Source organism: Mus caroli, chromosome 19 (genome assembly GCF_900094665.2).
Source record: "Mus caroli chromosome 19, CAROLI_EIJ_v1.1, whole genome shotgun sequence".
Taxonomy (NCBI): Eukaryota; Metazoa; Chordata; class Mammalia; order Rodentia; family Muridae; genus Mus; species Mus caroli.
Genome location: NC_034588.1, coordinates 55,458,943 through 55,472,791, shown reverse-complemented (window position 1 = coordinate 55,472,791; position 13,849 = coordinate 55,458,943). Strand labels below are relative to the sequence as shown.

General features: G+C 45.1%; 1 protein-coding gene across 3 annotated transcripts in view; it reads left to right on the top strand.

Annotated features, from left to right (window-relative positions):
- The window catches only part of Shtn1 (shootin 1), a 102,047-nt gene that overhangs the window by 73,819 nt on the left and 14,379 nt on the right, over nt 1-13,849 (top strand). The window contains exons 14-16 of one of the 3 annotated variants that reach the window (XM_021151995.1): nt 2,315-2,368; nt 7,146-7,266; nt 11,860-12,052. In XM_021151995.1, the coding sequence (XP_021007654.1) occupies nt 2,315-2,368; nt 7,146-7,266; nt 11,860-12,052 (368 nt within the window). The other 2 variants (XM_029472552.1, XM_021151996.1) reach the window with 2 other exon arrangements.

The window sequence follows — 13,849 nt, the reverse complement described above, 5'->3', positions numbered from 1 at the left end:
AGCTGGCCAACCCCTACTGTGTGTGACTCGATGAGACTGTTGTAAGGATCAACTGAAATGAAATATGAAAGCTTTTCAAAAATGAAGGGTCTGGATGCCACCTTGCAAAGAAATTATTTTCCTGTCTTTTACGTCACAACCATTATGGAAATAAGTGAGAGCAAACTATTTCTAGAGAAAAATATAGTATCATAATAAAACCAAATTAATTTAGAATAAAAAAAAAGTGTTAAGCTTGCTGTGATGGCTCCTGCCTGCAGTCCCAGCCCCTGGGAGGCCAGGGAAGGAATACCATGAGCTGGAAACCAGCCTGTAAAAGACAATCTCACAAACAAACAACAACAACCCATTAACAGCATCTTCAAGCAAGGGTACCCTGTGTCTGCTTTCAGCCTCAGGACATCCCTTCTACTTTCTTCCCTTGCGGGCCCTTATTTCTTCTGAGCTCAAAATCTGAAAAACACCTCAGCAAGGATCTGTGGACAGCTGGGCTTTTCACTGGCTGCCATCAGACTGTGTTGGTGTAGCATACTGCCATCAGACTGTGTTGGAGTAGCACACTGCCATCAGACTGTGTTGGTGTAGCACACTGCCATCAGACTGTGTTGGTGTAGCACACTGCCATCAGACTGTGTCACTGCAGCACTGAGTGACTAGGCTGATAACCTCTGCTATACATGGTCAGTGTACTCTTGAATCTAAACCTCTTCCCCAGGACCACAAGTCCCAGAATGTCACAGCCCTGATAGTGTGTGATCCAGGCTCCAGAAGGCTTCAGCAGGACCATACAGGTGAATAACAGCTCTTTTGACTGTGCCTTTAGGTTGGGCATTGGTCTAAAAGATGTGGTTGTCATGTCATTTTTCCTAAGAGCTAAGCCTGTATTGTAGATAATTATTTGCTGGCCTATTTTCCAAATCTCTTGATATTCTAGGTAGGTAGAACTGGCCTGGTTAGAATTAGTGTCTTAGCGCTTATGTCTGATACTGAGGAAATTCTCATTTTTCAGAAACCTGGGCTGGGAAGGTTGAAGATCCTATCTTGGCTTTGTCTTTATTCTTGAAAAATGGAAATGGGATCATTTTTAAAAAAACATTAATATATTTGTCTGTGTGTGCATGCATGCATGTGTGGTTGTGAGTGTGTGTGTGGACGGAGTCAGAGGTCAACTTGGGGGACTCAGTTTTTTCCTTTAACAAGATGGGTCCAGAGTTGAACTCAGGTTGTTGGGCTCGAAGGCGCCTGCAGCCAGGGGTACTAACATTCTCTGTTGGTGTCCTTTTCTCCTGATGTGGTCTTACTGGGCTTGAAAGGCCCATCTCCTGTCGGTGGCCAGCCTTTCTGGAACTAAGAGAGCCATAGGAATTCTTTGCCCAGCACCTGTTTTCTTCTCTCACAGTTCTCTAGCCCACCTCCCTTTGCGGGCAGAAGTCTAAGCTAAGTCTAAGAAGAGCTTGCTACTAAAACACCCGATGATTTGAAACCAAATCCTTAAAATCTAGTATTTACTAAACCCTTCTGTAGCTACAATGAGACCCACAAGACGACACACACTGTTTGGAAGAAGGTAGCCTGAGTCCTTTTGCTTTAAATATACCTTCTAAGTTTTTATTCAGTGGCCATCTGGTAGCATTGAAATGACTAATGTTTTCCTCCAAATCTCAGTGAAAAACAAAAACAAAAACAAAAAAACCCAACAACCAAGCTGATTGTGAAGCATAGAGGTCAGGGAGATGGCCTGTGAGTGAGGGTGTTTGCTGTGAAGGCATGAGGACCTGGGCTTGGGTCCCTAGCACCTAGCTGAGCATGGCTACACCACAGCACCTGCACAGGGTGGGAGAGGGAGGGTGGGGGGGGGAGGGTTAAGGTGGTTGAGAGTGAAGCAGATGCAGGAAGATCCGGGGGCTTGCTGACTGTCAGCATCTCCATAGTCAGCAAGCTCCAGGTTTGGTGAGAGACCTGTCTCACAGGAGCCAGGTACAGAACGATGAAGAAGGAGACTTACATCTTCCTCCGTGCCCATGGTGCGTGTCCTTGTGCACACCATGAACATACACATAACCCTCCCACCTCTACAAGGATCACTTAAAAGTTAGCACATAAAAATCCTTGTATGGAGCCCGCAGGACAGCCCAGTCCGTTAAAGAACTTGCCACTGAGCCTAGTGATCCATTCCTGGGACCCCCGTGGCGGGAGAAAAATCTTGCAGGTTGTTCTCTCCCGCCACACATACTTCATTCATAAAAAAATTAAATATTTCAAATTTTAAAATCAAATCACACAGTAATTTTTTCTTTCTCCTTCTGAATTACAGCCAGACTCTCTCAAGGGCTCAGAAAGTGCAGTGGATGAGCTGAAGGGAATCCTGGTAAGTAAGAGCGGCTGCCCGTGTCATGGGGAAGTGGAAGACTGACTTCTCCTCTGACTTTTCATGAGTAGTTGTTTTGGGTGTGTGTTTATCTCCACTGTTAGGCTCATTTCTTTGCACCTTGGCTACCTCCAGCCATTGGTGGCTAGCCTTTCTGGAACTAAGAGAGCCATAGGGATTCTTTGCCCAGCACAGTCAAATGCCTTGTTGTTGACTGTGTTCTACAAGCGTGGCCACACACTCAGCAAGTCGTTGTTTGCTATAAGAGTACCCCAGTCCCACCAGTGTAGCAGGAAGCTCAAGGCTCTGCCCTTGTGAGAGAGGAAAGTGGAATTCCTGATACCTACATGTAAATCTGAGCTTAGAGCCAAATATAATGGTCTAGTGTTGGGGGCTGCCGGTTCCCTTCTGGTTTTCCTCATATGCAGCCCTGGCTGGCTTGGAACTTGAAACGCTCTTCCTGCCTTTGCCTCCTAAGGAATGGGGTTATAAGTATGCACCATTACAGCCATTTTATAGGGTGCTGGGGGTCCGTCCAAAGGCTTCCGAGCCTACTAGGCAAGCACTGGATTAGCCAAGCTGTCTCCAGCTCCATGAAAGTCTTTGTCACTAAGTTCATTCTCTCAAAGTACTTCCTGCCTGCTGAAAACGTGTCCACTGCCCACCTCTAGCCCCGTGTCTCTTTTCCAAGTGAGAGCCGGGGCCAGTAGAATCGCTCCCGAGGAGCCTCTCCAACCGTCTCACAGGAAGGTGCTTCAGACTCAGCTCTCTTTCAGACCCCATTCCAGCCCAACCCTAGTTATTATGCACAGTTAGTCAACAGACATGGGGCGGAGGTGCGGGAGTAATCCCTGCCCTGTTTGTTGTTACTGGGCTAATTAAGCATCACGTGTAGACGTCCACATAATGACGGTAAACAACATTATTTTCATCAAGACTGACTTTAAACAGTAGACTTCACAGAATGGCTTAATTAGTTAGCTTTAGTTTTAAGTGAGTGGGATTAGCCCTGAAGAGTGGTGTATCACTGGCTAACAGTGGTGGTCTACCTACAGAATCAAGGATTAGACGGCCCCTGACAAAGGACTTGGCTCTTAACCATACGGATCCTATGATGGAAGATTTTGTCATCTAGGGCTCTGCCCCTTTGACAGCCCCTTTTGTTGCTTCTTCATTTGAATGCTAATTCCTGTGGTTGAAGAAGTCCCTGGGGGCCTTAGGAGAGGGAAGAGCAGCTCTGGTATCTAAGAGCCAACTAGACTCGGTGTGACTTGTTAAAAATTTGATTTATTAAGAAAATCAGATAATAATTATGCAAAAAATTATATCAACGGCAGATAGTGCTGGATGGTAGCAAGTTTAATGAATATAGCATTATCATGTGTGTGTGCACACGTGCTTGCGTGTATGTATGCATGTGTGCAGTGCACACATGCTAAGCTTGTGCTTGACCACCAGTCTGTAGCCACAGGACAAATCTGCTTTTCAGTATAATATTCACTACAATTTTATATTACTTCATGTAGATAGATTTGTGAAACTATGATTTATGAAAACTCTTTTTGAGTTCTTTCTTAGATCTCTGCCTTTTCTGAGATTCATGTATCAGTAGGAGTAATAATTCCAGTATTAATATTTCTCTGTATTCATTGTGGACCCCCGTGGCCCTATCCCTACTCCTCTTTGCCAAATGACAACTCTCTTCTACCCTGGTAGGAGTTTGTTTGCAGGATGTCCCCAGGGGCTGGGGTCAGGGAGCCACATTCATTCTTACATGGGAGAAAGTGGAACTCCAGTGCAATGTATTTCCAGGGCTCTCAGTCGGGGTCCACACTCTAAAGATTATCAAAGTTAGCTGTGAGGAAATCACGTGACACATCCTGGTAAACAGAACATGTGACAAAGCAGATATTAAGAGTTATGGTGAGCCTCAAGCCTCATGGCAAGGTAGTAATGGAACAGCTGTACCAAGAGGCACAGCAGATAGACAGGTGTTCTGATGTCCTGGAGTACAGAAAACAGAACTTCATGGGGACATTACTGCTAAAAAATGGCTGTAACCCATGGTGTAAACTTTGGGCTTTGGAGTAATGAGAGCCATTAGATACAAATCTCTAGCCAAGGTGAGTTGGAGATTTTTCAAGCCAATTTTTAAAGCATCAGTATTGACACTCATCTTTCCAAACTCGCATCGCTTAATATTTTAAGGCCGAACATTTAGTAGGTACAACATACACCAGGCATTTCTGTGTTCCTATCGAGCTTCTAAGGCTTAGGAAGTGGAGACTCTGGAGGCACGTTGTCATTTAAAAGCTACTTTATGAACAGATAGGAATGAATCTGCTCTGTAGATCATTCAAAGAAGCACCTCACTGTTCCCAACAGGTGCAGCCATGGTGGACTAGTCTTTATCTGACACCTGAAAGTTAGTGTGGTAACATTTGTAACATTTGAAGCACTTGGGAACTAAGAGTGCTGAATGCAATGGTGATTTGAAACAGGATAACTATTCAGGGTTTTCATCTACATCTAAAACCCAGGTGTATCTCTGCCTTACTGTGGAACTGGACAGCGGTCCTGAGCCTCACTGAGTTCCATCTCCTTGTGAAGTGAAGTAGTTGTGTGTACCACATGCACCACATGGCTTCTGAGCCATCTTCCAACTCGTGCATTTTGTGAATCCAATAGAGAAGTAAGGGTCTCAGGAATAGATTATTCTATTAACACAGAATTAGTAAATGATCCGATTAAAGTAGAATAATCTTACTTAGCCAAGTTCGTCCTCATTTCATCTGAGGGTCCCGCAGAATGCTCCTGTCCTCCAGTTGCCGACACCTCTAAACTTTACTCAAGGTTAGCGGCATCAACCCCATCAGGGGGTGACCGAACAAAAATGGGCATGGAGGGTGGGGGACTCACAGATTAGATCTTGGAAAATAGATTCTTCGGCATCCCAGCAAGGATTTGGGGGCAAATAACGTTTATCCAAAGACAGAGCTGAAAGGCCATGCAAAAGATGAATTTAACAACGGTAGAGAGCATGTCATTTCCTTTCCAGCAGCCGTTTCCATTGGGGGAAATCATACGGTGACCTTGAGAGTCAAACAATGTGACTGCTCTGTAAGTTATTTTCACGGTGAGAACCGTACGGTTTTTAAATAGCTGCTCACAGGCGTTTCAAATGGTAAGTTTCCTAGAAGCTTAAATAGAAATGACGCGAGGATACTTGTTCTTTACATTCTTTTCAAGTGTGTGGAAAGTGGCCATTCATTCTCTTTAATTTCCAGGAACAATCATGCCTTACTGGGTTTTTTCATCAACAAGTAGATAGAGACCTACAACCCAGTGAACCAAGTCATCTCACTTCTAAACTTAAATAAGCTGTTAAATCACACATGTCACGTTCCTTCTGGATACTTTACCGATCTCTGCAACAAATGAAAAGCAAAATGTCTCGTTTCCAGGGGGAAAAGTGTCGCAGGCTTCTTCGAGTATGTCAGTTGATCAGGCAGCTGGCAGCAACGTTGGTCAGAGCCCCTCCCCCTTCTCTATCTTTAAGCAGGTGTGGTCTCTGCCTAAAGATAATGAGGACATTGTCACAACTTTTCCTGTGTAAGATTTGTAATCTTCTGATTTTCAAAAGGAACTTTTTGGGTTTTTTTTTTTTTTTTTTTCTTGCTGTCTTATGGTCTAGGGGATTACCATTTCTAAACAATAGGGCCCTGAGTATCCTTCCAGGAGCTGGCAGCTAGGAAGGAATAGGGGTAAAAGCCCTTAGCAAGTTTGGCTACAAACCTTGCTGAACAAAAGCTGCTTCCAGATCCAGGAAGTTGCCGTTTGTCTCCGCTGACTAGGTCTTGGGTCTCCTGATTGCCCTGTCCCCTCACTAATAGTGCATCTGAGGAGGAGCTCTTCAGAGAGCAGTAGGCTCTGGTCATGAAAGTTACTGGGAAGCTACATGTTCATCTTTAAGCAAGGAGGACATCACTGCTCTATTCAGATGCTCCTGTGGTAGAGGAGATAGGAAGTTACTCTCTCCCAGTCATAGACTTCAAGGGGCCTGGATGAGAAACCATGGCATTGGTCTTTGCCTTAGGAGCCATGGCCAGTTTCAGGAGCCTCACTTAATGGCCTCTTGTTGCATACAGTGTCTTCTGGGCACTGAAAAGGTATGCATCCATGTTCTCGTCTGTCAGCACGATGGAAGTCAGTCTATCCCTGTAGGACCATTGTGTTCCTGTCCCATACTAATGCCAACGTAGCTCAGCCTGCTCCTTCTTCAGGTAGATAGACCACTGGGGACCCTTATGTTGCTTCTCAGCAGTAACATTGCCCCCTGGTATGCAGCCAGGGTCATTCACTCAGTAACGAGACCACACAGTTTCTTTAGCACCTGCGGACTTGTGATCTATAGTCTGTGCTGCTGTACGAAGAGGCTCTTCAAAGGTGAGTGGAACATACCCATTCCGTCCTTCACGGGTAGATATCAACATCTACATCACCAGTGGGCACCCGGTAGTCAGCTCTCTGAGAGCTATGCTTGTATGACTTGCTCTTCTGAGACGAAGCTCCCGTCTCCACCGTCAGCAGCGTCTTCTTGTAAGTTCTAGGACTTTGTGTCAGTGAGGGTGTGTGTGCCAGATTGAGAAACTCACACATATACATCTGTATGTAACTTGTTTGGTTTCTTCATTACGTTTTGATTTTCACAATGTTTTATTGGTTTGCCTCTTCTGTTCTTTTGCGTATTATATTAACCTTTTTGTTTTTGTTTTAGGGGACACTTAACAAATCCACTAGTTCGAGAAGCTTAAAATCCCTTGGCCCTGAGAACAGTGAAACTGAGTTAGAGAGGATTTTACGTCGCAGAAAGCTGACAGCAGAAGCAGATAGCAGTAGTAAGCCTCTCCAAGCCCTCCGCTCTCCTTCTCTCCTTCCTCTGAGCACCTTTCACATGAAATCATCTTTCAAAAATTAGTCTTAAATGTTTAGCTTTTTTAAAAAATGTGAGTGAGAAGTCCTGGCTGCATAGAGAGTGTCTGTGGTGCCTCAGGAGATGCTTGCATAGTCACCGTAGTCACTGGCATCTTTATATGTAGGTAACCAAGCATGTGTGGATTGGCCCTGTTCAGCGGGAGGTACCCTAGGACAAAGGCCCATGTGAAGACATCCGGGTGGGTTTTCTCATACACACATACAAAGTACCCTGATAATATTCACCCCAATTACCCAATCTTCTCCCCTCCCCCTCACTGGTCTTCCTTTTTCCAGCTAGTCACCTTTCTAAGTTCATGAAGTTTTTGTTTGTTTTTGTAGTTTGGATATATGTGTATACACACACACACACAAATACACACACGTTTTGTTTTTATATGCACAGGAGCATCGTGAGGACTAGTTACAGGAACACAAGCAGTTTACCAGGGCTGTACCACCCAAGGAAATGTCTCCCCCCTTCCCTGCTGCCTTTAGCTGACAATAGCTCCTTAGGGAAGGATAGACCTCCAGCCCTTCTATCATCAGGATGGATTTTGTCATTACAGCGTCAGATGGAGGTTTGGGTGTTCAAGACCCAGCCTGTCTTGTTCACTGCTTGCCCTTAGGCTAGTTACTCAGTTTTTCTGTGCCTCTGTTTCTTTGTGCCCTCTCAAATGAGGACAGGCATATGCTCCCAAATTATTCTCAAGGGGAAGTAAGGCAGTCCATGAAAAGTGTCCTGCCCCCCACGCGGCCCCGCATGGTTTGCAGTTTGGGCGGGAATTAACACATCAGTTACAAATACAGAGAAATCACCTTTACTCTTCATACCCAGTCTCTTCACGCATCTGCCGGCGACTCCAGCTCTGCCACCAAGTGTGAGCTCGCCAATGCCATTGGGTGCTGGAGCCGCATCATAGTCTGTGGATTGCGCCACAGATCAGTTCCAGACTTTGGGTGGATACAGTTGTCTGTGTGAGTTTGGTCATGGCAATTTATGAAGGTTGCCCCTTCATTAGGGAAGCTGGCTCAGAGAAATTATTGTGAGGGAGGACTATTTATCAGCAACCAGAGATAATGGGCTGAAGTTTGTAAGACTCGCCTTGGTGTGAGACAGACCATTGGAGTGATCTGTGGAGTCATGTTGAACCAGCTTTAAGTTGCTAAAACTTTGTTTTAGACAAGGTCTTGCTATGAAGCACAGGCTGGCCTTGAACTCATGCAACCTTCCTGCATCAGCTTCCCCAGGGCTCACAGTCTTGGCAGTCACCCAACTGACTGAACTTGCTAGACCATCCACGATGGAATTGTGAAGGTCAAGCTCTGCTTTACATGAGGATTCACTTAACTGAGTGATTCCTCAGATCAAACTTGGCCAGAGAAGCAGCTGTGCTCTTATGACAGACATATGAGCGCTCTGAGGAGATGGTTAATCACTCCCTGAGTTCAGTCCTCAGAAACCACGTTTTGAAATCCATGACTTGGAACCCAGTGATGGGGAGGTGGAGAAAGGGGGCCTCCACTCTGGAGACAAGGGATGCCACACTAGACAGCCAGGTGAGCTTTCAGAGTGAGCTCCAGGACAATAAGGGACCCTACCTCAAAACAAGAGGCACCACCCTGACATAAACATGGTCAGTTCTTAGTTTAGTCTGCAGATCCTACGACAAAATCTCACACAAGGACTCTTCCCACCCTGCAGACAACCTGACAGGAACCTTAAAGAGGTATTCGGAGACATTTTTATTGTATTAACACCACTCAGCCACCTTCCTCATCCATTTTCACTTGGTGCCTGTGCCAGCCTTCCCAGAATCCACCTGAAGGTGCGCCTGTGAGCCCCTCTGCTTCAGGCTTCACTCGAGTTTTACTATGGAGAAGTACATTGTGTGCTTTGCCACTCTCCTTCTCATTCCTCCAAAAAAAAAAAACATTCTCCACTCATGGATTTAGTCAGACACACACATGCGGCCATGGCTCTCGAGCTCTGAGAAGGCACTTTGGTTTCGGTCAATGTGAAAACAAGATTACGAGGGAGGAACACATTTTAGAGACACAATAAGAATCTTCCGTTTGATTTAGTTTTCACCAGTGAGTTCAGTGTCCCATTCAAGGGAAGTTGGAATAAAACATAAAAATCCAGTACACGTCAGTAGGTAGCTCAGTTGGTAGAGTGCCTAGAGTGCATAAAGCCCTAGGTTTGATCCTGGGAACCACATAAACAGCATGGTGGCATGCACTCATAATCCCTCTTGGGAGGCAGAGACAGGAGGGTTAGGAATTCATGGTCATCCTCAACTACATAGTGAGTTAGAGGCCAGCCTGGGCTAAGTTCAGTTCTTCTTTAATTTCTTTTTTGGTAGATCCATTAGTACATGAACCAAGAAGTATGATCGGCCATTGCTAAAGTACTCTGTACTCTGAGGGTGAATCACAATCTAGCAGACCTATTCATGGGCTCATGGCCTCGTGGCATGTGACCTGTGACATTCGCGGGCTTATGGCCATTAGTCTTGTACACTAAGACTTATGGGGAATAAGGGAGGGAACAGGCTTTGTAGACCCGGCCACAGGCTCATGCACTTTGGATGCACTGTCTTGCTCAGTTTTCCTTCTGGATCTGGCTGCTGCTCCCCAGTCTCTACCCAGTCTGGTGGCCTGCCGAACTGACATGTCAGGGATGAGCAAGAGGCCCTTAGGAAACATAGGATGCAGCAATCACCACCGAAAACGTTCTGCCTGCTTCATTTCTTTTTGTACGTAAGGAAAACACGAACCCTGGCTGAGCTCTCTGCCCCCCTTCCTGAGTGGCTTCAGCTGTAGAAACGGGCAGCAGGCATCGGTGTATTCAAAAAGAGATCTTCCCACAAGGACAGACATGCTTAAGGCTGTGTAGTGTTGCTGTCAAGTTACCAAGGACAAAGCAGAGCAGAGATGATGGACTCAACTTCATATCCCCTGTTTTCCAGGAGCTTCTTGGCTTGATCTTTTCGCCCTTCTTGCTGCCTTCCATTATTCCCAGGTGACATAAGGCTTAGTGAAGCTGGAAGGAAGAGGCCTTTCTGAGCAGAGCACTCAGGCACCACACCAGCCTCTCTGTGCAGCTGGTACAGATGAAGAAGTCAAGTCAGACCAGTCACCAGACCTGAGGGGGGTCTGTGCCACAGAGTCAGGCTGAGGGAAGAGTCCAATAGAACTGAGCAAATTTTCAGTCTCTCTGAGATAGGTATTCCAGCCATATTCATAGCCACAGAAAAGACTTTACCTCCCGAGCTGTTAGTATTAGGAATCTGCGAGCATTTTGGATTGTATAATAACAATTTGGGAAATGGTTCTCTTTCTCTCTTTCTCTCTTTCTCTCTTCCTCTCTTCCTCTCTTCCTCCCTTTTTTCCTTCCTCCCTTTTTTCCTCCCTCCCTCCCTTCCTTCCTTCCTTTCTTCCTTCTCTCTTTCTCTTTCTTTCTTTGCCCTTGATATGTAGTCAAGAGTAACCTTGATCTTTTGATCTTCCTGCCTCCTCCACCTTCCAAGTGCTAGGGCTATAGGTGACACCACCATGCCCAGTTTGTGCAGTGCCGTAGACAGAAGCCAGGGCTTCATGCCTGCCATGCAAGCGCTTCCCCACCGGAGCCACACCCTGAACTTCGGGACATCTTCGATCTCCCAGCTCTCTTCTCAGTGATGTCCTTCAAGGTTGTGTTCTAACTTCACTTTGACATCATTTAATTTGCACATTTGTGAACTGCTTGGTCTCTCAGTTAAAAAGAGTTCCTTCTGAAGTTTTAAGATGGATATCCTTTGAGGCATGCTACCTAGTGAAAGCTGAGGGTGAAGCTTAGCTTTAGCCTGGGAGTTCTAGAATGCTGTGCCCATAATTTCAGTAGCAAGCCTTACTGTAGTCATTTAAATCCTGTCCCAAAGAACAGCAGAGACCAGAAGGTAAACAGCCCAAACTCTTTGCCACTTAATTTTTATAATCTTGTGTCTATATTTTTTAAGAGGCAATAAATCCACTTACCACTCATTCACATTAAAATGAAAATGTTCATAAAAGCTGTTTAATGCTCAAGAAGTCTTCATGAGCCTTTTAGAAAGAACCTTTTGACATCGGTCCATTTTCTGTTTAAAATGCAGAGCTGAGTTTTCAGAAGAATTAACTCTTGAGAGGCAAAATGGTTCAAGCAGGGCAGTCAGAAAGCCATATTTGGAGGAAGAAAAAAGTTTCCACCATTGCAGTGTTGCTGAAGACCGGTCAGTGAAGGAGTGTGGCTAGAAATTTTGTGACCTCTTAAAGGTTTGCACACAATGTCCCAGCATGGTCCAGGTGCCCTAAAAAGTAGAGTTACCCCCAAAGCAAAGCAGATTTCTAGTAGAGATTTTTTTCTTTTAGCAAGTGCTTACACTTCTTAACCAGCTTGGCCTTTTTGCTTCCTCTGGGCTTTTCAGCTAATCTTTCAGACCCTTGATAAGCATCACACAGAATTATTAAACTTGAGGTATGTGTTTGGTTTTAAGGTCCTACCGGGATATTAGCCACCTCAGAGTCCAAGTCCATGCCAGTGTTGGGTTCTGTATCCAGTGTAACAAAATCAGCCTTGAACAAGAAAACTCTGGAGGCAGAATTCAACAACCCGTGTCCCCTAACACCTGAGCCAGGTGAAGGGCCCCGTAAATTGGAAGGATGCACGAATCCCAAGGTTACCTTTCAGTAAGTAACAATGTTCTTCATTAAGTAGAATGTAGACGAATCTATAATGACTGTCATGCCTTTCTTTGACTGTTGCTCTTCAGAAAGACTTCCATTCCACCTGCCAATTCCCCTTCTCCCTCCTTTGAGCCAGCTTCTGCTTCTAGGCTCCCAGCTTGGTGATTCCTTCAGCTCCATAGTAAATGCCACATGTCCTGAACTGGTCTAGCCATTGGGTTCGCCTCCTACACAAAGACTTGACCTGGATGTTCTGGGTACATCTTTCCCACAACAGCTCCCTAGCCCTGGAGAAGCCACGACATCTTTCAGACTCCTTTTGGAGCCTGCATTTGTCCAGTCTCATTTTCTGGTCCTTGAAAGATGTTCCTTCATCCTGTTCTTTCCAGAGACTGACTGTGTGCCACATAGAGGGTTATCTATAGAGACCAATTTCCAAGTGCCACTTTGTCAGGTGTAATCCTGCTATTGAACGTGTTGCAGACCAGTACGGAAGAGGATCAATTTGTTTTATAACAATGGCAAGCTCCATTTGAAATTGGTCTACACTCGGGCTCTAATTCTCTTGCCAGGATGTCAACTAGACTGTCACTTAATGAAAAGGAAGAGGTGAGGCCAATCAGATCAGCTGAATCTTGTAATCACAGTTAATTAAACCTCTGATTTCCTGTTCTGTCAGAGAAAGAGTCTCCCCCCCCCCCTTTTGTAGTTTCACTGTCTTGGCTTAAAAGGTGAAACCTGGACAAATGAAGTCGAAATTCAATTTGAGTCTATTTTTGCCGACTGGTATTTTCTTCCTCCCATGGGGCTATTGAGATCCCATCTCCTTTGGAATGAATGGCTGTCTTTGCTGATTTACATATTATCTAATTTCACTGTGGGTTTTAAAGCACATATTCTCACAGCTCTGTTTCCTTTCTTGGCCAGGAGCTGTTTGCATCTCCCAGAAAGATGATCCATATTCATTCTTTGCCTTTGCTATTAAATTTGTTGAACACTAATTCGACATCAGCAATCTGGCAGCATTTGAACCAATATCCAGCACAAAAGCAATTTGGCAGAGACAAGTTAGTTTCTGAGAAATGCCTCAGTACGTGCGTATAGATTTTCGCCCCCCCCTTCACCGTTTTTCCACAGATAATCTTAATCAGAAAATACTGCTGCTCCTTCCCCCTTTGTCTGCCTTTTATTCTCCAAAAGTAAGTGGAAATTACATTTCCAAGAAAGGAAATGAAATAATTGCAGGCCCAAGGTCTGCAAGATGTGTGTTGAATTGACGGTGAAAAGGATCTGTATGCTGACAGAGAGAGTTGTTAGATGCCAAAAAGGCCGGTGCGGAACTCAATTTACGTCCCATCTTGTTCGTTCAATGACTGCTTAAGAGACACACTGCAACTTAATTTATCTACTTAAAGCACTAATCTAAGTACTGCGTGCAGCTGTATTAACTTTTAAACTTTGTAACCCAATGCTCATGTCTTCCGTTATCCCATTGTTTGGCTGAGATATCTACTGCCACGTGTTTTCACACTAACAGACGTTTAGAAATAAGAAAAAAAAAAAAAAAGCCTGTACACACAGTTGGACCTATGCCTCTCCGAATATATTTAGCAGATGTGCAGCTTGGTTTTTGTGTGAGTCCCGAACAACTGGAGCAGGGGCTAACTGGAGCAGGGGCTATCCCTAAAGCTGTTGCCTATCTGTGGGATATGTTCTTCTAGCTGCCTTGTCTGGCCTCAGAGCGAGAGGATGGACCTAGCCCCACAGAGACTTGATGTGGATACCCAGAGGACCCCCACC